General features: G+C 40.4%; 1 protein-coding gene across 2 annotated transcripts in view; it reads right to left on the reverse strand.

Annotated features, from left to right (window-relative positions):
• The window catches only part of CA10 (carbonic anhydrase 10), a 690,501-nt gene that overhangs the window by 141,545 nt on the left and 523,091 nt on the right, over nucleotides 1-25,865 (reverse strand). For both annotated transcript variants that reach the window (XM_060203765.1, XM_007528923.3), the window contains one exon: nucleotides 10,800-10,985. In XM_060203765.1, coding sequence (XP_060059748.1) covers nucleotides 10,800-10,985 — 186 coding nt within the window. The remainder of the gene's footprint in view (nucleotides 1-10,799; nucleotides 10,986-25,865) is intronic.

Raw genomic sequence — 25,865 nt, forward strand, 5'->3', positions numbered from 1 at the left:
CCATTGAGTTCTGGTGAATTGTGCTGTTAGGATTGAACCTGGGACCTCTTGTCTGAAGGTCCTGTGAATTACAGCTGCACTAGGTCTCCTGCTAATAGATATGATTTTAAATTTTATTTGAAAAATATATATATATAATTCCAAACAAAGAGTCAAAAAACTTGAGTGTCCTAATTCTGCCACTGAATCTCAGTACCTTTGGACAGGTCTCTTGCCTTCTCTGGAACCTGATTTTTCCATTATATAGCAAGCTGGATGGAGGAGATGATTTCAATGATATCTCCACCTCTGATATGTCATATGGAATCTTCTAGCAAAGTTGTTCTTTCCAATAGCAGGTCTATATCTTAAAGGGAGAAATGTGATCTTTGGTAGAACCTATACATATTGATGAACTTAGTGGTCTCAATAGTAGCCAACAGGCCACCTTGCTTTGCATCTTCTTTTCCAGTTTATTCAATTTTTGTGTCTTTGGAAATGAGCTTTTTTGTAAAAGCACTATTAGTCAAGACAGTGGTTTATGCAACAGATGTTCACTCCTGAGGCTCAACAGCCTCAGTTTCAGTGCCCAGCATACCATAAGCCAGAGAAGATCAGTGTTCTGGTCTAAAAGAAAAAAAAAAAAAGTCCATCCAGTTCACAGCTTTAAAAGTTATGTACATTTTCTAATTGTAGTACCCAGGTTACTAAATAAAGGAAGACTGCGATTCAGTATTTGTAAAGCTTTGAAAGTGATGGTCTCCTAGGCTGAACTTTGAACAAGACCCAGTTTAATCCTGTTTTCAGTAATGTTTTTGTAATATAACAGTTCCCTGTGTTAGAGGGAACACAAATGGAACAGGGGGAGCAGAGTCAAATGGAGGAAGACTATTGGTATCATAATGCCATCCGGGAGGGACTAGGTCAGAGTTATGAAGCAATTAGGATGGAATCAATGGAATAATGTGCTGACATCAGAAAGATATTCAAATGCAATGTCTCACCACTCCCTTCCCCCACCCATTTCTTTCATCTCCAGGGTTATTGCTGGGGCTCAGTGCAGTGCCTGCACTATGAATCCACTATTCCTGGTGGCCACTCCCCCATGTTATTGGATAGGGCAGAGAGAAATTGAGAAGGGAGGGGGAGATAAAGAGGGAGAGACAAAAATAGACACCTGCAGACATGCTTCATGGCTTGTGAAGCATCTCCATACAGGTGAATGGCCAGGAGCTCGAACCTAGATCTTTGTTATCTATGTGTACATAACTAGATGTGCCACTTCCTGATACTCCAACATCTTTTCCCTTAGGGTGTTCCAGAGTATTTCTCTAAAACTGGCGATCCAAGAAACTTCTGACTTGACTTTCCCAGAAGTAATTATACAGGTACCCAAAAGGAAAATTTCTAGTCCTTAGACTCATCATCTGCCTGACATAGCGTCATAATTTACCCCACCACCATCTGCACCTCTGACCACCTCTGATAATTTTACTTCTCACAAGTCAATTTACTCACTCAGGGTGGGATTGGCTCCCAGAATTCAGAACTTTGGTTGCTAGTATTGGCAAAGATGAGTTTCCTAGTCTGATACTGGAAGTAATTCTAAGACTGAGATGAGGAATCTAAATGGATACTTTTACCCTCTGACTACCAATTATTTTATCACTATTTCCAGATACCTCAAGGAATTTACTTATCTTGTATTTATAAATACTAAACATAAAAGGCCTCGAACTTTTGTTAGTATTGACACTAACTTTACTAGGCTTGCCATCACAATAATATATAGTAGGTATAATTTAGACACTCTAAAAGTTGTAGATTTTAAATTCCCTTTTGTGGAACTAGGAGCCTTACACTTGTGTGATTTTACCATTAATGGGTTGCTCTTTCCTTCAGAGTGAGATGCATAGAGAGACAAAGATTAAGAGAGAGACACCACAGTACCCCAACTTCTGCTCATATCAGAGAACCTCCCATTTGATGCCAGGACTTTAACCTGGGCTGGGTGCATGGCAATACACATGTCCTACCTTGTGAACTATCTCTCCAATCCTTAAATGTTCTCCCTTTACTTATTTAATCTCTTCATTCAATCAACAACATCTACCCAGAGATTGTCATCAGTATGGGAAGACACTGACAAAGCACAGCCCACTCTGTGACTGTAGGGAGTTAACAAACAATCTGTTTGGAGGTAAGATCATTTGCTAAACTTGCATTGAAGGCAGGTGCCATGGAATTTCTCCCAGAGCAGCAGCAAGTAATAATTATTGTGAGGTTTATGAGCAACTTTGGCCTATGTTAAACAATACTATAAATCAGAAGGTCTGACAAGCTCAACCTCAGTTATTCATTGTTTGGACAGTCTTGAACCCACAGCTTGTCAGGTTTAACGGGTGGTCTCAGTGAGCTAGTATTTACTGAGATAATGGAAGAATTTATGTTGCTGTGCCTTGGAGTCCATTTAGAATTAAAGCCAAAGTCCAAGCAAAGGCCATGCAAATAGGACATGAGTTTTATTTGTATTTAGCTCCACTTTTCTCTCTTTGGCCACTCATGCCCTATTACTTACACATGTTCATACTGTTCCCATTCTTTCTAGAATTTCACAGTCCTCTCCTACTCCAAAGCCAGGGCATTGGCTGTTGGCCTCTTCCTAAAATGTCCATCTTCAGGACATCCTCATGACAACTTCATAAATGATACCCTATCAAGAGGGCTTTCACTAGCCATCCTACATAAATTTGTAACACACTGGCTCCAGTCATCCTTTGACTGCCCTACTGCTGTTCTTTATATATTCGCATAACATTATCACATAATTTATCACATAAATTCCCACATTTATGGGTCAGTAAGATACCTTACCTGGTTAGTGTGTCTGTTTTCTGAGTTCCACACTGGAGGAAGCTTCAGTGTCATTGTGTCTTTCCCTCTCTCCCTCTTTCCATTTGTAAAAGTCAGCTCAGAGTGCTGAAACTCTGGTGACAGCAATATAAAAATTAATACATTCATTCAGTTATTATGATTATTATTTGCCTATCTCCACTAGACTGCAAGCATCTTACAGGCAGGGAATTTTATTTACTTTATTCACTGAAGCAGATGCTAGCAACTTAGTCAATATTTGTTAACTAAATGAGTGGATAAAAGTAAATTTCAAAGTATGTAAACAACAGTTAGGTGTCAGTGGTGAGATTTTATTAAATATTCCTTTATCTATTTATTTTATCAGGACAGAGATGAGGGGGTAAGGAGATAGAGAGACAGAGAGCACCGGTAGCCCTTCTTCACCACTTACGAAGTTTGAAACCCTGCAGGAGGGAACTTGAATCCAGGCCTTTTGAGCATAGTAATTTATGCACTCAACAGGGTGCACTACCATCCAGTCCATGGAGGTAAGATTTTATAGTCACTTATGGCCACAACTGAGTAAATTCTGAACTGCACTGATTCAAGGCTGAGCCTTGTCCCTTTATGGGAGCTTACATTCTTTCAAAGTCACATTTAATTGTTCCAGTCTTTTGTGTTATTCGGCACATCTAGCACAGGGCTGTGTTAGTGCCTTGTAAATAGATGCATTAGAGATTTCTCAATGTATACTCATTTCTCAGACATAGTTCAGAACTTGTCTTAGTAGTTACTGTGAACTAAATCACTCATCCTCTTTTCAAGTTTCCTATGGAATTTTGATGCCCTGAGGAGCCTTTATTGAAATACACCATCATCGAGTTAAATGAGGTTGTATATTTCTTAATAGTCAATAGGTGCCATAAACCCCAATTCCGGGGGGGAGTGTCTATGAGGTTTGCTTTCCTGGGACATTAATAGTTGATTAAGTTATTAATCCAGTGATTGACTCCACAAACATCAACTAAACATTTATTGTGAGTTGGGCACTGTGCTAAGTGAAATATCCCTATTTTTAAGGAGTTTAGTCAAGGTTCATTTATTCCCACATTTACTGTCCTGTCTTCCCTTGTCAGACAATGGAAGAGGCACTGGAGATACATAGGATCCAGATAAAATTCCCATCAACAAAGAACAGAAGTTTCAATGTAAGTCAGAAAAGAATCATAAAACTCACAGTGATGGCCAATTTAATAGATTGGGGTCAATACTTTTTATCTGTAAAAAGACATGTAGCGAATATCTGACCACTGCAGACAATACATGCTTTCTATTGAGTTTTTGTCTTTTAAGGAAGGCAATTCTTTAATAATGTAAGCTACTCTTAGTTCTGAGCCTATATTTGGTCCACATGCTATCATTTGAGTACTTTTAGAATAGCTGATGAGAAAGAATTCTCTGAAAGTCAAGAGGAGCCAACATTTTACTGATTGGGAAGATGAAAGAGGGCACCTATAGTGGGAGAGGGGGCTTTGCTATAAGGAATTGGGGTTGGAATTCAGGCAGTGAGCACCTTTGACGTGGCACACAGGGATTACCTGTTATGCCTAAACTGTTATGCCATGTGGATTACCTGTTATGCCTAAACTTTCCAATTATGCCCCCTCAAATCTCCAATTGCATCAATAGAACATCTTCGTCCCGAGCCCCCACTCTCCCAGATAAGTGCTAATTAGGATTGCCTCAGCACATCTTCACCACAGTCATTCAAAGCCTAATGGGGCCCTGGTTCTCAGCTATGAGAGTTCTCAGCACTTTTCATAGCTTAGCACACTTTAGGGCAATTTGGTGGTAGTTGCTTATTCCTCCAAATTTGTGTTGCTTTAGTGAAACCAGTCTCTCAAGGATGCAAATAATTGATTCCTTTAAGAGGACAAGTCCTGCATTTTATGTTATTTAGTCTCAGCTGTTGACTCTGAGATAATTGTTTTCTCTCTTCTGATACCAAGTCACTAAAAAATTATGTATATGTGTATATTACTCCTCCTTTTAAATTAAACAAAACTCCTCTCCATTGCCATGGCAACAGCTCTGGGAGAATCAGAAACTTCCTGAGACTGAGACCTTGAAGGGCTGCCCCACCTTCAGAGGGAGCAGTAACTGTGTTAGGTCATATAGCTGTTTATCTCTTCTCTCCTGAACACAACCCAGGGGAGAGCTACTTCACTATTCCCTGCGGGAACAATCCTCAAACATCATCTACACCACACAGTCCTATTAATATACATGCACCTTAATAGGCTGTGTGCTTCTCTGGGCAGGAGCTGGGCTGTGGAGCTTGGGAGAGACGAACTATCCACACAAAAAAGTGGATAAAGCAAAGGACTCTGGAGAGGGAGGGCAGGGAGGAGCTTGGTGGGAGGGGTTTTGGGGCTCTGGTACATGTTGGTGGAGGGGGACCTATGTTGGGGATGAGAGTATTTTGCAAACAGCTATCATGAGAAGATAAGAAATTATAAGCCTGTGTTGTCTGGGAAGATATTATAGTTATGCTTTAAAAGATTTTCATGCCAGAGGTTCTGAGGTTCGAAGTTCAGTTCCCAGAAGCAGAATAAACCAGATCTGATTAATGCTCTAGCCTCTCTTGCATTCTCCCCCCCCTCTCTCTGTCTCTCTCTCTATATATATACACATATATATTTCTAATTAAAATAAAATTAATAAAATATTTTAAAAATTATATTTATATATAAATAACTGTACTATACACCATTGCCTGTACCCCCATACTATAAAAAAATGAATAGGATGATCTAGACACAGATATCTATAGTTCTAGGTGTGCTCTCTTACCCTTTTGAAAAGAACTTTATGCAAGTTTTTAAAATGAGTATTTCCAACTCCCCGCACTCCAATAAAAAAGATTCTTCTTGTCTAGCATTACGACTACAACCTAGTCCACAGACACAACTCTTTTCAACCCTTATCTTTTGCTTTGCTTAATGTATTTGTTTCTTTTCATAAACACTCCTCTATACTGGACATTAATCTAACCATTTAGACATGATTAGCAAGCTAAGGGTCTTACTTATTAAAAACAGTTAATTTTCCCTTCTTAAAAAAAATTGAGACATTTGAATCCATGAATATGCTCATTTATCATCAACTCCCAACAAGGCATCTAGGAGTTCTCTGTGTAGGACATGAATAATTTTTATAAAAACGCACTTGCTGACTGTGTCGTACATCCATGCAGCTTTATAAAACAAAGCAAATGATTATCATCAATTACAATAACCTCACTAGACAAGACTGCAATTAATCTACAGCTCTTGAGATAACGACTGTTACACTGTGCCAAGGAAAATGTTTGGCATTAATTGACTTATCACGATCAGCAATGATAGATGGGGCAGATGGCAATGTGATTATTCACTGTCAACAGAATAAACAAATGCTTTGTTGCTGGAAATGACTACTTGGGTCCTTCAAAAGGATAGCCATAAAGAGTATTAAAGAGTATAGCATTAAAGGATATTAATATATTATATTAATATAATATATTAAGGATAGCCATAAAGAGTATTAAAGAGTATAGCATTAAAGATAGCACAAAGTAAGAATAAAACACTAACTTACAAGACATGAAATATTTACTTTAGCTATGACTAACTCATAGTAGAATTTGGTTTGAAGACATTCCTATAAGGAAGTCATGTGTTGTGTAGACTTTCAACATTAGGAAGTGCATTAAAGCTAACAGTCTACTGGCTCATTAAGATGTGAGGAGTTTATTTATTTATTTATTTTTTCCCACAATACTGCTCAGATCTGGCTAATGATTATGCTGGGGACTGAACCTGGGATGCCAGTGTTTCAGGCATGAAAGTCTTAATTTTTAATTTTTTTTAAAAAATATCTTTATTTATTGGATAGAGACTGCCACAAATCAAGAGGGAATGGGGTAACAAAGAGGGAGAGAGACAGGGAGTTGGGCAGTGGCACAGCGGGTTAAGCGCACGTGGTGCGAAGTGCAAGGACCAGCATAAGGATCCTGGCTCTAGCCCCCAGCTCCCCACCCGCAGGAGAGTTGCTTCATGAGCGGTGAAGCAGGTCTGCAGGTGTCTTTCTCTCCCTTTTCTGTCTTCCCCTCCTCTCTCCATTTCTTTGTGTCCTATCCAACAATGAAAACAATAACAACAACAATATTAACTACAACAATAAAACAAGGGCAACAAAAGGGAATAAATAAATAAATATTTGTTTAAAAGAGGGAGAGAAACAGAGAGACACCTGCAGTGCTGCTTCATCACTCACAAAGCTTACCCCTACAGGTGGGGACTGGGGGCTTGAACTGGGTCCCTGTACATTGTAATAGTGCACTCAACCAGGTGTGCCACCACAGGCCCCTAGCAAGTCTTTTGTATAAACATTCTGCTATCTCCCCTACCCTAAGATGTGAGTCATTTTTATGAAGCCCTCAAATTCCTTTCTATGTTAAATGATTTTAATACTAAGGATTTACTGTTTTCAGTGGCAAAATTACTCCATGGTGGATGGATAGTTGTCACTGTTAGAACAAATCTGTAACTAAACTTCATCTTTCTGTAACTTCCAGCCATTGACGTAAGTATTTCCCCTCATATCACATACAGGACACCAAATGCATTTTCTCACTAAAATCCTTTAAAAACATCTCAGAAGTCAACATCTATTCAATTGCTTGCCACATGATATAGTATTGGTGTTTTAAATGTTTTGACTTCTTGCATCTAAATCCACATTGCTTTACTTACTTTTATTTATTTATTCAGTCTCCAGGATTTTTGCTCCTGGAGGCTATTTTTTTCCTTTTGTTGCTCTTGTTGTTTATTGTTGGTGTTGGTGTTGTTGCTGTCATTGTTGTTGGATAGGGCAGAAAGAAATTGAGAAAGGAGGAGAATACAGAGGGGGAGAGAAAGACACCTGCAAACCTGCTTCACCACTTGTGAAGTGACTGCCCTGCAAGTGGGAAGCCTTATGCCTGTGCTTGTGCTTCGCGCCATGTGTGCTTAACCTGCTGCGCTACAGCCCATGCCTCCCACCCACATCACTTTATAGACGACTCAGGCTGAGAGGTTTGAAGAGAAATGTGATCCAGCTGATGAGATCTGCTCAGGGCAAGGTATACGTGTCTGTGCTGAGGCTACTACTGCTCACACTTGGAATGATAGATGTGCATGTGGCTATCCTGCTTTGGAAGTTCTTCAGTTCCCAAAAGTCTGGATTAAGGGTGGGGAATATCTAGCCTTGGGCTATCTATGTCCATGAAACCATTCATTCGGTTCTGACACTGCCAAAGCAACTGCAGGTGTGGCTTGAAATTCAATGAATCTAGGAGCTTTTTTTCACAGCAACATTAAGTACTAATTTTTTTTAAGTTCATAATTTTTGTCTGGCTTGTCAATGATGTTATAAATAACCAAATGTCCTTTGGGAGGAGAGAAGTTCCCTGATCTCAGTCTGTAGCTTTGCCTTTTCCAGAAGGGAGTTATCTCTCTGTGCCCCTTTAATCTGTTAGAGTTGAGGGCTGTTTGTTTAGAAAAATGAGATAACTGTTTAGACAATGTATATAATTTAGGCAGAGGTGAGCTTATCTCTTAGAATGTTTACCCATGTGCATACCTGGTCTTACTTTTGGAAGCTTTGATTCAGCTGGTTTGAAGAGGGACTCACAGATAAATACCTTAACAGTGTTCCCAATAATATGCTATGGCATTTAAATGGTTTTGTCAATAAGGATATTCAGTTATTGAGGGAGTACTTTAAAAACCTTATTATTAGACTCTTCTAGCAGGTCTCAAAATGCAGATTCCTTAGAGAGCAGTATATCCACTGCTTGAGGTACATCCAGGGAAAATAATACATTAAAGGATCAAACTGCTATATGTTCCCCTAAGGGTTTCAGGAGCATTCATTTACGCTAAAATTGAAGCTCATATATGAGCTAGCCTACACATTCTTATTACATATTGAAGAAACAAGTGGCTCTAAGGAACTCATGTAGATTTTTTTTTTTTTTTGCCTAGTAACTATCTATATTTTTAATTCCTTTAATAAATTCTTTCATAAATTCTGTTTTACTCTGAGCTAATATTGTGATAGATGGCAGGGTATAATAATTCAGTGGGAAAGAAGTAAAAAAGTCAACCTAGCAAACAAATAAATGAGCAGGTGAATCACTAAAGGAAATAATTACAAATCTTAAAATAACATTTAAAAAGTTAAACTAATGTTGAATAGGCTCTAATTCTAACAAGTACCCAATAAATCTCAGTTCATGCATTTTTGCTCTGTTTTCATGATGTTCTCTGTCCCTTTATTGAAGGATCTGCCACTCCTGGGAGTTTTTTTGGCAGACAACCCTGATTAGTCTTAGCATTTTTCCTACAGATGTAGGAAGGAAGCTCATTTTCCTGCTCCCCTGTCCTCTATACAGCAATTATTAATAGATGATCGATGGAATCTACATTTACTTTCCCTAATACATAGTGTCCTCCATGCCTTGGTGCCTCTGTCCTTCATTTACTGGTTTATTTTAGTTGTCCATCAAGTATTAAGTGTGTCCAGAATACCTTACTTCTGGAATCCACTTAATTCAAAATTACCTTGAGAGATATCCAAACATCCATAGAAAGATCAAGTAGCCATTCCAAAGATTCTATAATTACTATGTACTAAAGCAAGAGGTCTAAACTCTGTCTCTTTGACTCTTTAATGCTCTTAAATTCCCTTTGCATTGTGTCTCTTCTCAGCCCAGTTCAAAGGGCACTGCTCTTTGAAACTCCTTACTCCTTCAAACAAAATTTGTCACTTCTACATTTGAGCTTGTCAAGGTCTTTTTAAAATCTTCATTTCAGCATGGAATTCGACTTTATTGATTTGAAGAAAGTACTCTTTGAGCTCTTCTGTGGTAGGAGCTCATTATTTTTAAATACTAGTATCCCTGGTAACTAGCAGAGTGACTAGGTAGGTTCTCAGTTGATGTATTTTGAACAATCGTTAAAATCTGCCCAGTGGACTGGATGCTTATAGATCTATTTCTAAATGTATAGCCTCAACATATGAAAATGAATATCCAATTTAAAAGTGATCTTGACCTTTAAAAGTGAGAAAGAACACGTCAATGATTAAACACATACTTACGTTATTTCAAAGCCTTTTAGCATCAGTTACTGAAGACAATTAAGAATAAACCGAGTTCCAGGATATTTAGCATACAACGATCCCTGACTCCTAGATGATAACAACCCATTAGTTTAACAGAGGTAAAAATAGGCCACATTAGCTATACCTTGCTTGTCAAGTGTCATAATTCAGACAATGGTTATTGAACCTGTAGCTCTCATACTATAATTGAAACTGTGGTTTGACTTATTGCTGTGTTTTGAGCTCTGACTGGTTTGTGGAGGCACACCATGACACCACACAACGATATTTCCATTCTGCAGGATTTCATGTCAACTATTTAGTTGTCTGACATTTATTTCATAGTGCATCATGGGTTTGGAGCAAATGGTTCTGGTGGAATAAAATCCATTCCACCAGAAAGAAAAATTACGGAATTTATCTACTATCCTATGCGACGGATATGAGAGGCTGATTATTCATACAAGGCCTTAGTGAAGATGTACACTGAAATTGAAAATCTGAGGTTGAAAACAATGTTTCAAATATATATTAGGGCATGAGTAACAGGAGAGATGAGTCAATGACTCAGGAAAATATCCAGTTCTTTCCTGGAAAACAGTGGATGCTTGTGATGTCCATATCAATTTGCAAGATAGATGGGACAAAGGAGGCATAGACCTTCAGGCTTTATAGATTTAGAGAAATCTTTTCACCTGTTATCACCTTGGATACATATAAAAGCACCAAATCTTATAAATGAACACTTAATCTAGGACTTAAATGGTGCCACATACCTCCCCAGAGAAGGCTTGTCCATTGAGGAGGTGCTCAGACCCTTGGCTATCCTCACTCCCAAAGTGTAGCCGGATCTCCTCCAGTCGGTGGCTGTATGTCATAGGCCCTCCTGAAATGTTGACCAAGTGCTCTTTGTCCAAACGCAGGGACACGTGTCTTCCAGTGTTATACATAGTCCCACTCACCTGCAAGGCAATGGAAAACAGGTCAAACAAAATTCTCCTTCCAAATCCATCATAGTGCTTAGACAAAATGTTTGGCTCCCTCCTGCTAGAAAGAGTTGGGTTATGACCATTTGTAGAGGTGGGAACAGAAGCTTGTCCAATTGGCACTCTTGCCCTGCCTGTGACCTCTGTACTTGCTGTGAGTCTAAATCACATTATCATTAGGAAATTCAAGGTAGAAATTCAAAAAAGACATAAGCAGTGACCGCTTTTTTTTAATACAACAGTTAGAGATAGATTTTTGTTTGGTATTACCTCCACTGCTAGGTAAATTTTATTTTTTATCTTGCTAATATGCAAGTACTATCATATGGTTTGGAAGATACAGTTCAAGGAAATTACAATCAGTCACAATTCACAAATAACTACCAGTGGATTTGGGTATTTATATACTCTTAGCATGCACATACTTTTTTTTTTTTTGCCTCACTGGGGCTTGGTGCCTGCACTATGAGTCTACTGCTCCTGTGGCCATTGTTTCATTTTTTCATTTTTTTTGGATAGGACAGAGAGAAACAGAGAGGGAAGGGGGAGATAGAAAAGGAGAGAGATAGAGAGACACCTGCAGATCTGCTTTACCATTCATGAGGCTTTCCCCCTATAAGTGGGGTTCAGGGGTCTGAACCTGGATCCCTGAGCATTGTAACATGTGCACTCAGTCAGGTGCGCCACAGTCTGGCCCCTCAAATGTTGTTTACAGTACTACAGTACTTACTATCTTGTCAATAATATCTGTTATGTGGAGTAGATCTCACATAACAGGACTGAATTTCTGCAATTTTCTTCCTCTCTCCCTCCCTCCCTTTATTTCTTTCTTGTTTGCCTCCAAGGTTATCTCTGGGACTCCATGACTGCACTATGAATTCACTGCTCCTGGTGGCCATTTTTTCCATTTTTTTAAAATTGGATAGGTCAGAGAGAAATTAAGAGGAGGGAATAGAGAGGGGACAAGAAAGATAGATACCTGAAGACCTGTTTCACTGCTTATGAGGGACCCCCCCCGGCAGGTGGGAAGCTGGAGGCTTGAACCGAGATCCTTTTGGGGGTCCTTGTGCTTTGTACTATGTGTGCTTAACCTAGTGCACCATCACATGTCCCCCCCCTGCAATATTATTTAATGATATTAAGCACGGAGTCAACCAGTAATACCTGGGACACCTACAGTATTTATGGAAATAGAAGAAGAGCTTTTCTGAATTCTTTTTTTTTAAATATTTACTTATTCTCCTTTGTTACCTTTTTTATTGTTGTTGTTGTTGGATAGGACAGAGAGAAATGAAGAGAGGAGAGGAAGACAGAGAGGGAGAGAGAAAGACACCTGCAGACCTGCTTCACCCCTTGTGAAGCGACTCCCCTGCAGGTGGGGAGCCGGAGCTTGAATTGGGATTCTTACGATGGTCCTTGTGCTTTGTGCCACATGCACATGACCCACTGTGCTACCACCCGATTCCCTCTGAATTCTTATAGAATCTATGGTCCATACTAATTGGCAAGATTATTGGGCTTTCTTGCACTTTGTGCAAACATGTCTGTCTAATGGTCCTAGGAGAACCATCCACTGAAGCAAGACAGGGACCATGCTGTATCATTCTGTGCATTTTCCCTGGACTTGGCATAAAACAAGTGGAAGAATCAAGGACTCTTGTGTGAGTAATCTCAAAGACTCTTGGCAACCATGGGCAGGTCACTTAATTTCTTGAGGCTTCAGTGTCATTAACCATTAAACAGAGATAAGGAAATTTTTCATGAAAATGAACAAAAGTTGTAAAACATATAGAGAAAAAACACCAAGCTGACAGAGGTACATACTACCTTATCCATAATTACTTTAACTGAATGCCATTTATGAGGCCACAGAGTAATGAAACTATAGAGTTAGAAAGGAGAACTGGGCAGAGGGTTGGGGGGGGGGTAGCACAGTGGGTTAAGCGCACATGGCACAAAGCACAAGGACCGGTGTAAGGATCCCGGTTCCAGCCCCCGGTTCCCCATCTGCAGGGGAGTCGCTTCACAAGTGGTGAAGCAGGTCTGCAGGTGTCTATCTTTCTCTCCCCCCTCTGTCTTCCCCATCTCTCTCCATTTCTCTCTGTCCTATCCAACAATGAACGACATCAACAACAATAATAACCACAAGACTACAACAACAAGGGCAACAAAAGGGGGGAAAATGGCCTCCAGGAGCAGTGGATTCATGGTACAGGCACTGAGCCCCAGCAATAACCCTGGACACACACACACTGTTGTTTTCACCGGGCTATGTTGTTTTCGCCGGGCTGGCTTCATGGGCGGGTAACAGATGACCAGGGACTCATGGTTGAGCTGTAGGCAGTATCTCTTTATTCATGCAGGACGCAGCACAATCTAAGACGAGCTAAGCTAAACTCAAGGTACTCTAAAATTTACAATGCTGTCTTTATATATACTTGCCAAGTAGGGTGGAGACAGGATGTGACATAGAGAGGGTGGAGAGAAAAGTGACTGGTGAAAATCAGAGTGTGACAAGGAGGGGGCAGAGCAGGTGAGAATCCTATCACTGAACCACCAATGCCCTGGAGTGCTTTATGTAAATGTAAAAGTGATTTATGTAAATAGACCAAAGCTTTGAATGGGATTAAATCTATCCCTATATAGGCATATGGTTAAGCAGAAGCCAGGGGGAGCTGGCATACTATCCAACAACACACAAAAAAGGAGAATGGGGGTTTCTGGGAACTGAGGAAAGGGGGAATGAAAAAGCATTATTTAGTGGTTGTAGGACTTGAGTTCTGCAAGATGAGTGCACCTAACATGGAAATGTTCACTTCAAATGGTAAAGATGGAAACTTTTACTGTAATAAAAATTTCCCTTTTTGTACTTTTCATTCTCACTTTTACTTTATTTTTGAGTTATCCATGGGTGTCTTGCTCTTGCTGAAGGGCCCATGTTGATGGTTTCCATATTGCAGACCCTGGTAGATAAATACTGTTGCTTATTCAATTCAATGGCACTCCTGCACTGGGTACTTGCCTCTTATTTTGAATTTAAACTCCAGACATGGAAAGCATCCAAGATCATTTTGAAGGCCAAAAACAAAACAAAACAAAACAAAAGGGATGAAGAACAAGCCATTCTTCCCTGAATTTCTTCGTTATATTTCTAGAACCCCTCTACTTACATGATTCACTCTTCATTTATTCTTTCAGTCATCCACTCATTCAACTAAACAAAAAATATAAACATATCTGACTGCATGCTGGGGTAGTGTGGTGAGTAAAACCATGCAATGGTTCCTGTCCTCATGGAGCTTACTCTTTCCATTATGTAAATTGCAGTGGGAGAAGGCAATTATGGGGAAGCTAGTCCATGAAATTCTACCATTTGTCCATGTGTTCTTACAATTTGATGCAACACCCACCTCATTCCCACCGTTTCCCTAGATGCCGAAATAACATTAATTTGTATTGATCAAAAAAAGCTGTGTAGCCAGGGTATGGTTTGTTGCACTTTAATTTAAAAAATAAAGGCTTGACAAGATTATGTATGATATCTTGCGGTACATCTGCACTGTGGTAATTAACACTGCAGCAGTGTCATTTTATATGTAATGCTAATTACTATGTTTCCAATGAACTACTTTGGTGCACAGTATGTTGGGAAAAGTTGTGTTATTGCAGACCAGGAAATAGTGTGCTGAATGGAGAAGCTGAAGCTACAGGGGACATTCTAGTTTCCTTTGGCTGCCTCACAGTCCTCCTTTTGGTTTTATTTTTCTCCTCTGCAAAAAGAGAGACAGAAGCACGGGATGCTCATTTTACAAATGAGGAGTGTACAGTGTTAATGAATCTTCACAGACTTTTCCGGGGTCACACTGGTGACAACAGAGGCAATCTCAGATCTTCTGACTACAAGTCCTACAATAGTGATTTGAATGTTTAGGATTTTGTTTTAATATTTTATTTATTTTTAGTGAAAGTGAGTTACAGAGAGACAGAGACTAAGGAAAGAGAGACATATCAGAGCACTGCTCAGGTCTGGCTTATAGTGGCTCTTGGGATTGATCATGGGACCTCAGAGCCTCAGGATAACTTTTTTTACATAATCATTATACTTCTCCCCAGCACTTTAAAAATTTTATTATTTATTTATTTTTAACCAGAGCACTGCTCAGCTCTTGCCTATGGTGGTACAGGGGACTGAACCTGGGACTCTCAGGCATGAGAGTCTCTGCATAACCATTATGCTATCTACTCCCATCCTGCTGCTGTTGTTGTTGTTATTATTATTATTTTGGATAGAGACAGAAACTGAGAGAAAAGGGAGAGATAGAGAGGACAGATACTGGCAGCACTGCCTCATCGCTTGTGAAACTTCCCCCTTGCAGGTGGGAAACAGGGGCTTGAACTTGGGTTCTTGCACACTTGTAACATGTATGCTCTAAGTGTGTCACAGCTTGGTCCCATGATCATGATGCAGGTTATCTCAATTCATATCAGATAAAAACAACATCAGAGCTACTCATTTTCTTGTTAGTATATAGAACAGGAAAGAGGTGGTGCCAGAGGCAGTGAGATTCTTTTTCAGGAAAGCAGATGATAGTAGGCTGCTGAGTCCATCCCAGAAGGAAGCCTAGGGGAACCAGACATTCTCAGGTTCCTTGTGTATATGTAGACATTTATATCAGTTTGAGTGAGTGTGGAGTTCTGTGTACCAAGGACAACAAGTAACAGGTGCTCACAGATATGCTTTTCAAGATTGCATATTAATCAGTACAATATTGATTAACACTACCTAGGAAGCAATGTGCTCTTTTGCCAAATTAAAAAATGACCCCAATTAGTTTTATTAAATTGGATGATCTTGAGTAGGAAACAATAGTGCTTTTCAGCAGTTCAAGATTAGCCAGACCCTCTTATTAATGGACTCATCTCCTGTTTCATTCTAGTGACAATGCCATGTTATGGGAAAATAAACATGGTGTTGTTTTTAAGGATATTCAATCACATTTATTGTTCGATATAGAGGTCTTGTTCTCTCATATCACAGGAGTGCTGGCATTCTTGTCACGAGGTACAGTCTTACTTAGCAGACTAGCTTTATTATCCCTACCCCCCTGTAGCTTATCTTTTACTCTGGTATCCATAGATAAAACTACATCATATGAACAAAAAAGTTCTTTAGAGTTTCCAGTAATTAAAAATATCACAGCAGCACTGGTGTATAACATTATATAGGTTTCAGTTGTACAGAATTATAATTTGTCACCTGAATATACTGTGGTGCCATGGATAGCACATTGGCCTTTCATTTGCATGAACATATGGGGCTGATGGATGTCACTTTAATATCCACAATAGCAGCAGTGACTGGAGTGCATCCCAGGCCTCGTATCTTTGTTTAATCACTAAACTGCTCAATATCATTCATGTTCTACACACCAGGAGACAGAGGCTCAAGGAGTTAAATGACTTTGCTTAAAGCTCCACAGGTAGAAATTGGCAGAGCCAGAATTCCAACCCAGGCCTTTTTTTTTTTTTTTTTTTTTTTTTACAGCTCTTAAGAGAGAAGTCAGGGACTCAGAGATAACTCAGTGGGTAGAGTATAAGGACAGGTCCTGAAGAACATCATGCGTGGTGAAGTGGTTGTTTGGTCTTACTACCCAATCTCCTTACAAGTACAGAATGAAAAAATACTTCTCAGGTGCATTCTTCTTCTAGCGTTTGCCCTTCTTCCGTAGCCAGTCAACAGTGTCAGGTTGAGCCTGATGTAAAGTTTCGAGACCTCCTTTGAATCTGGAGAGGTGGCAGTCGTTGACTATGTGGGTCATAGTCTGTCTGTAGCCACAGGGGCAGTTCGGGTCGTCTCTGGCTCCCCAGCGGTGGAACATAGCGGCACACCGGCTATGGCCTGTTCGATAGCGATTGAGGAGGGCCCAATCATAACGTGCTAGGTCAAAGCCAGGTTGACGCTTGCAGGGGTCTGTGATGAGGTGTTTGTTCTTTACCTCAGCTGACTGCCAGCTCTGTTTCCAAGAGACTGGAACAGAGAAGTTCAGTGTAGGCATAGGGGACCAGATTGGGTGACGATACGTCAAGCGTTGAACAGGGTGGGCGAAGATATCCGCGTATATTGGCAGGTCCGGTCGAGCGTAGACGTGGGAAATGAACTTAGATGATGCCGCATCCCGACGAATATCTGGCGGGGTGATGTTGCTAAGAACTGGCAGCCATGGAACCGGGGTGGAACGGATGGTTCCAGAAATTATCCTCATGGAGGAATATAATTTGTAATCGACCAAGTGGACATGGGGGCTACGGAACCATACTGGGGCACAGTATTCTGCAGTGGAATAGGATAATGCCAGAGAGGATGATCGTAGTGTGTAAGCGCTCACGCCCCATGAGGAGCTGGCCAGTCTTGCAATGATGTTATTCCTCGTGCCCACCTTTGCTGCAGTTTTTATGAGATGTTTGTGAAATGACAGAGTATATAGACATTTAGCCCAGTTTGAGTGAGTGTGGAACTCTATGTACTGAGGGCAACAAGTAACAGGTACTCTTACAAGCATGAGGCCCTGAGTTTATCCCTCACACCACAGAAAGAAAAAGAGAGGGAAGTCAGAAATGGCTAGAGTGCACTGACAGCTGGCAAAGAAGTTCTAGGATATATATTTGATGGAAAGCTATTTTGCAAATTAAAAATGGTCATTTTTATCCTTCTGGACAAGACAGATCTGGATATAATATGCTAAATGAAATAAAGAGGTGAAAAAAAGCCACTAGATAGTGAATAGGTGGTTCCACTCTTATGCAGAAGTAGATAATTAAAGGATGCAAACTTACCAAAAAAAAAAAAAAGGCAACCAAAATGACTCTCTGACTTTGTCAGAATCATATTGGTTATGTGTCAGGGTTCCACAGGGGGAATGAGGCAGGAGCAAGTTCACTAAAGGGGTCTTCCAGCATACCATGGCAGCAGAGGATACACAAACCTCTTTAGGGTCCCATTGCTGGGAATGGGACATCTTTATTGACGCAGTCACAAGTTTATAAAGGGGCAGCTGTGCAGGGGAAGTAGCCAGCTGGCCAATGAGGTCAATATCTCCTTATAAGGGAAAAGACAGCAAGGCAATGAGAAGGTATGGATGGTGATGCAGGAACGGGGAAATAGAAATATAAGGAAGGTTAAGCCCACCGGAGGGAGGAGGAGTGAGGTGATGCGGCAAGGCTTATAGGAAGGTTGGAATTCTCCCGGCATACTCTGATTACATCTCCCTCTACCATAAGGGGCATGCCAAGGGGAGTCTGATAGAGAGCTTCCGGGCGGTCAACCATCCATGCTCAAACACACATCAGACCCACAGTTATGGAGTGAAGTGGGGATACAGGGTGGTGGGTGCCATGTGAAACTATACCCTTGTAATTTTTCAATTTTGTAAACCATTACTAAGTCACTAATAAAAAACAGTTTTAAAAAGGAAATGGCAGGGTGTTGGGAAAAGCATGGGTTTGTAACTAGCTTCTGGGATTAGGGGTAAATTCTTTAAAAAAATGTTTTCATCTTCAGTATCACTTTATTCAGGAAGTACTGATTTACAAGATTATTGCTGTCACTAGGGTACATTTCCACATCTTTGAAATGGATTCTTAAATCAAAATAAAGGAGCCCAGATTAGGTTTCATTTGGCTAGACTTGACCTGTATCCTCTTGGGAATTTCTAGATTAGGGCAGCAGGGGAAATACCAGCCCCCTTTTGCTTGTTGCTGAGAGATGAGCAATACCTACTTAGACTATCGTTGGCTTAGCAGCTGGGTGGCCAAGCCCATAATGTTGGCACTCTGCCTCAGGGCATTAGTGAAGACAGTCTGACAGTTCTGCCATATAAATTAGGTATCCTTTCTTTGCAACCGAGGTTTCCTATTATATGTCTCTGACCGCTCCGCTGAGGTGTGTAATAGGTCTTTGCAATGTAATTAGTGAGCCTAAGAGATTTAAGAACACCACTTAGTCCGGCTTCCTGCAGAGTAGCTCAAGATGCCAAAGGGCTGATTTGTAAAGGCTGAATGCAAGAAGCCAGTGGACTGCTTGCTCACACCTCTGCTTTGGAGAGGTATCACTGTAAGAGAGAACAGTGTGGCAGAAACAATTGGAGTCAAATAATTGGATTTACTGTGGCATAACACAGACATGATTTGACAAAATTAGAGTAGCATGGATTCAAAAGCTAAAAGGGCTTCAGAGGTAATCAAGTCCGAACTTCTTAGTCAATAAACCAGGAGATTGAGTCATAGAGAGGTTGAGAGACTTGGCCCTGATTGCACACTAAGTATGTGGCTGCCCCATGATAGAAAATCATCCAACTGGCTCTGTGAAGCTTAGTTCCCTTTCTTTTACTCTTTTGCTTTTTTAAAAAAAATTATCTTATGCTGAGAGTGTCTGAGCATACTGATTCAGACTTAGAAATGCTAAAATGCTATAAGAATGTATACAAAAAATATCATAACCTGTACAAGAATAGAGAAACTACAATCTGACATCTGGATGTACCATTAACATGATGTCATTCATTTGGATATGGGGCTCTTCTCAGTGCTTGCCCAGATGTTTTATGCTATGTGTATTTCACAGTGATGATTAGAAGTGGAAGGGATTGGATGCTGAAAAGAGAGATGGAGATAAAGGGTCTGGAACGTGAGGAGAAAGGAAGTTTTGCAATGTAGTTTTGCAAGAAAGCAGAAGACAAATATTTGGCACTTGGGGACTGGAGCTATTGGGAAAGAAGTGGCTGAGATGTGGGCAAGAAAGAAAATGGAACCTGACCAGAATGATCAGCTTCGAGTTACAATAAATGGAGTTGTGTAGGAGAGTGGGAGAAGTACATCCAAGATCTCACCCACCATTCTTAAGCCTGTCTGAGCCAGTCTATTTTTCTTATGTGAGAAGACTATGATTTAGTAGTGAATGTTGGAAAAACTAGATAAAATGATAAGAAGAGCTACTTACTACATTAATCTTATTACAAAGATAAAAGTTGAGTCTGTGTATGGTAAGGTTGACTCCTAAATAACTGATGGCCAATTTTCAAACTTTTCAGTAATTGTAGGCAGTACTACTGTAGCAAAATAGCTCTTGAACCTAAGTGTTGGTGGTAATAGCAACAAGAAGAGCGGAGAACAGGGTGAAAAATACTGCCTGTTTCTAAAGGTGTGAATTTTGTGGAGATGATCCTTTTTGATCTGGTGAAATAGCTTATTTGGATAGTGACCCAAGATTAGAGCCAGGTTAGAACCTGGGTCCCACTCCACTGAAAGAAGCTTTTGGTATTGAGGTCTCTTTCAACCTTTTTTCCTCTCTGTCATTATCAAACAAAACATACAAACAAAACAAAAAGAACACACACGCGCACACACACACACACACACACACACACACACACACACACACACACACGGAGAGGGAAAGAGAGAGAGAAGAAAATGACCCTTTTCCCTCTTCAAGGGCACATTGGAAAGAAGATCAGTGGTTGAGCTGGGCATGTAATACCATAAATAACTATGGTTTTTATTATTTTTTAGAAGATTTTATTTTTTATAACATTTAAAAATATTTATTTGTTATTTATTGGATAGGGAGAGAGAAATTAAGAGCGGGAGGGGTGATACATAGGGAGAAGAGACACTTGAAGCACTGCTTCCCCAGAACTCATGAAGATTATCCCCTGCAGGTGGGGACTGGGAGTTTGAACCCAGGCCCTAGCATATTGTGAAATGTAACTCAATCAGCTGTGCCACCACTGGTCCCCTATACATAATTATTGACACTGATGTTTTTCAACTACATTGGTAGGCACAAGTTTCTGACAAGGAAGGTTGGTGTTTCAAATGCTTTTTTTCTCACTACAGTCATGGTAAACTGGCTTCCAGATATAGGTTCCATGTATTGCTTGTCTGTGGAAACACTGCTCCCATTAGCAAAACATTGCCGATTTAATATTATTTGAATATTTTAGCATTATAAATGTGTTCAAATTTACTATTTTGTTGCCCTTTTTTTTAAAAAAAAATTGTTGTACTTATTATTGTTGATGTCATCGTTGTTGGATAGGACAAAGAGAAATGGAGAGAGGAGGGGAAGACAGAGGGGGGAGAGAAAGATAGACACCTGCAGACCTGCTTCACCTCTTGTGAAGCGACTCCCCTGCAAGTGGAGAGCCAGGGGATGGAACTGGGATCCTCACACCGGTCCTTGTGCTTTGCACTACGTGCTCAAATTTACTATTTTGTCTTGTATCTCCTTACATGTTTTGTGAACATATAAAGTCCTTACCCAAATCTGCAAGGCTGATTCATTTGCCTTAAGCAAAGAGCTCTCCATCTGCCATTATTTCATCTTGAGAGAAGAACATGCCTTTTAAGGGGGAGGTGATGGCATTCATTGAGTGGCACCTGGGTGCTGGCAGGGCATACAGATCACCTTCTTAGCCATCCCTTTAGAGTTGTTCAAAGACCTGCTGGTCATGTGAGAATCCCTGATGTCAGTTTTCCACAAAAATTAGAAATAGCAAACGCTGGGGGATGGGGGTAACCAGAAAATAGATTTCTTTGCTCATCTTTCATGCCTTTTTCTTTTTTAAAAATAATATATTTTATTATTTAATGGGACAAAAACAGAGAACAAGCTAGCTAGCAAGCTAGCTAGCTAGCTAGACAGGTTGACTGATTGATTGATTGATTGATTGATTGATAGATGATAGAACAGAGAAGTGCTCAGTTCTAATTTATGGTGGTGCTGAGGATTGAACCTGGGACCTCAGAGCCCATGAGAGCTTTTCGCATGACTGTTATGTCCTCCACCCCCAGTCCTACCTTTCATGCAATTCTACAGAAGTTAATTATTTAATATAATGTCCTTGTCCTGTCCAGAGTGATTAGCAGGTGATATACATGAGGCAAGCCAGTTGTGAAGCAACAGGGGATGGTGGAGACTAAGGAGAGCAGTTGTTTCTTGTCTGTCTCTGCAAGGGGGCACAGATACGGGGCTGATGTTTGCTTCCAGGGGAGAAACCATAGAGGAATCTGCAAATGAAGGGGCAAGATGCAAGTCTTACTTTTACTTTCATTTAGTACCCCTCTGTAGTGCTTTCACATCCAAAGTGATTAAAAACTTTTTTTTTTTTTAACCAGATCAGCTCTGGCTTATGGTGTTGTGGGAGACTGAACCTGGAACTTTGGAGTCTTAGGCATGAGAGACTCTTTGTATACTATAACCATTATGCTATCTACCCCCATCCTTAAAACCACTTTTTTCTACTTAATTATTGTAGCAAAACTGATTTTTTAAAACAAGCTATAAGGTACACTGTAGATCATCACATCTGATTCTAAATTTGGACTATGGTATAGAAGCTCTGATGTGAGCCCAGGAGCTAGTCTAAAACAGCTTCCCACTAGAAATAGAAAGCACATTACATCTGCAATTTTAAATAATAAGTTCTAGTAGCTACATTAAAAAAAACCCAACAACAGTGGAATTAGCTTTAATAACATACTTCAAAAAGAAAGTTAAAAAAGTGAACTGGAATATCAGCCGTAGCTTTGGAAAGTGGAGTGAAGAAAAAGAGATTTCAGAGGGAGATAAGAGAGGGAAATGGGATATGACAGGTGAGTTGACCAGTGACAGAGGTGGTGGCATTTCCCTTTATTTGTTTACAAATAAACACAAGTATGCGACTTAAAACATAACACACTTCATTTAACCCTGTATCGTCAAAATATCATTTGAACTTGTAACCTCCACAGAAATTATTGAGAGCTTTCTCAAACAGTGTTTGAAATCCAGTATGCATTTTATATGTAAAAGCACATTCCAATTCCACTTGCTTCATTTCAAGCACTCCACAACCTCATGTGGTCAGTGGCAACCATACCGGATGGTGTGAGTTTGTCCATCTTGTTTGCTAATCTTCTCTCCCTCATGCAAGCAGAACTCTATAAAACATGAGCCAGCGGGGAGTAGCTGCTGAGGATACTAGACTCTGAGAAGCACTGAACATCCCAGGATCAGTTAGGAATGCAGCGCAGGCAATTTACATCTGCTCCTCCCCCACCCCTGCCCCCAGCCAATAGCTTTTTGTATTTGTTGAGAGCTTTTCTTTCCTTTCCTCTTTGTGTGATTCAAATTGTGAGTTCTAGGTGGCAACCATGCATGGGAGCAGACAAATGAACAATAGCTAGGGTTGGTAGCTAGAATTCACTAACCTTGAGACCCAGTGACTCATGGCGAGATGCTGTTTACTAGGGATGTATAATGTATCCTATCATCTAAATTAAGAACTTCTAATATTCTTCTGGAGAAGCTGGTTGAATCTGAAATTCATGGAGTAAACTGAGAATAAAAACGTCATATTCATGAGATCCCTTTGGTTCACAGGTGCATTTGCTGGGGGATGGGGGTGGGGAGGATGGGATAGGGAAGAATTACCCAATGCTTCCAATCCAAAACTTCCTCCTCCCCCAGATTACACAGCCCCTGTTCCCAGCCTGAAGGTCAGTCATTTATTCTCTATTCATCAAAGCTCTTAGCCTTGTCAGTTAATGACTATGCATCGGAGGTTTCACATTGTTGCCCGGCTTTTGCATGCTTCTCACTCTCAGCGACTCTGCAAGTATAATGAATATCCCCTGTGCCCTGGGAGGAAACTTTAGGGTCTTAAACTGATAAATAAATATCATCTGCAATCTAAGTTCAAACAGAAAACACCATCTTGCTGCACCTGTTTTATCCGATTCACACTCACAGCTATGCATAATGTAGCTCTCAGCAAATGAAGGGTAACATGAAAGAAGTCACCTGATTTTAAGAAACAGCATGTGTCCTTTCTAGAAGCACACAGCCAAGGAAATGTCATTTCCTGAGAGAGGTCACATCTAGATAAACAACGACCACTCCATTGACATCACTACGCTTGTTGGGGCTCTGTGTGTCTGCACTATGCATTTGTTAACCTGGGGAAGCAGCCATTTTCATTATCACCATTTGATGAAGAAACTGAGGCTCAGCAAGGGTAAATAGGTCACTGAGCTATAAGAGATAATGTGTGTGAAAAAAAAAAAACCCATGTGGACCGCACACTGAGCTGTGATATTGGCTTGAAGGAACGATGACTTTCTGTTAGGGACCTTACAGGAGTTGTAGCAATGTTCTCCAGAGGAGCTAGCATTTGAAACAGGCCTTACAGACAAGTGGGAAGTGGGTGTCCGGAGATACCTAGAAGAGGAGGAGCATCAGTGAAGACCTGAGGATGGAAAAATACACATCGTACAAAGGAAAGGGTAAATGTTGCTAGTCTGCAGTCCTGGAATGGGGGTATGGACACTTAGGGGTGGGGCACTTGTGACAATAGCTTCCAGATACCTTCTGTGTGACAGTCACCTACAAATGATTTACAAAGGTGATTCCTCTGACTCCCCAGGAAGGCCTGTTGCTGTCTCTGTGTTATAAGGAAGGAAAGTTAGGCTCTTAGAAGTTAAATTACTTGCCTAGCTCTCACAGCCTCACAAAGGAGGGAGGGTTTGAGTGCAAGTCCATTCCCCTTTTCACTACAATGTGGAATCATACAAGGAGGTGTCCCCTGAGAAATACTGTCCTGATGTCATGCTCTGTGCCACTATATAGATCCCCTAAATGTGCCACATGTCTACATCAGAGCAAGTCCCCACTCTTTCTCTTTCCTCTGTAATGCCAATCACCACTATCACTGCATTCATCAACCCCCTTCTCTCATTTCCTAAGTGTTTGACTAATTTCCATAAAATCTGAAAACCTACAGTCAAGAAAAACTCTAACATAATGACTAGGTAGCTGACAGCACCAACTTGAATCTCACTGAAGGGATGAGAAGATAAATACTGCAATAACCAACAGAAGTATGTGGCTCCATTTTTTGCAACTGATATCCCATTTCATGGTTGTAGAGCAGTCATTAGATCAGGTGATTTGTGTCCTTAATTTAGTAATATTCCTACTTAGGGAAGGTGGTGGAGCATATGTGCTGAGGGTGGGGCATTCTTTGCTGCTGATCCTAAAGTCAGCTCTCTTAGGTTATTCCACATGGGGGGAGCAAATGTTACTCCTCCATCTCACCCATGACAAAAACACTGAGTGGCTCCAAAGTTATTTATACAATTGATCTCACTGATACCAGGAAAGCCTGCTCACCAGATGAATTCCTGCAATTAAACATAACACCCTGCTCCTGTTTCCTATTAGCAGAAGGTAATCAGAAATCCAGATGCCTCCCTTCCCACCCCAGCTCCTCCCTTGAATCATTCTGGGACTGAGGAGGTAGCAGAATAGTTATACAAAAGATTTTCATACCCGAGGCTCTGCAGTCACATGTTTAATCCCCAGCACCGCCATAAACTAGAGCTGAGTAGTGCTCTGGTTTCTTCCTTCCTGTAAGTCTCTCATTAAAATAAACAAATAAACACATTTTTAAAAATCACTCTGTTCTTTCCTGCACTCTCTATCTCACTTCCTTCATTCTGGTCCAGTAAACATGTTTGCCAATTTTTATTCCACAAGGTCATTTCATGGTAATTCTCTCTTATATAATTCCTTCTCCTTTTGTGTGTGTGTGTGTGTCATCCAACAACATAAAATACAACAAAGCCCGGTTTTACTGATTTTTTTCAGGCTATTTCTACAAACACACACACATCTGCGTCTTCATCTCTGACACAGTCGCTCAACAATCATAAATTACACCCCTTTAAATCCTCCATCATCTGTTCTTTTCGCTCACCAGTTGATGCCTAAATTAAGCCCTATTTTCCTATATTTTCTCAAATCTCAGTTACCACTCA

The sequence above is a fragment of the Erinaceus europaeus genome, chromosome 12 (genome assembly GCF_950295315.1).
Source record: "Erinaceus europaeus chromosome 12, mEriEur2.1, whole genome shotgun sequence".
Lineage (NCBI taxonomy): Eukaryota > Metazoa > Chordata > Mammalia > Eulipotyphla > Erinaceidae > Erinaceus > Erinaceus europaeus.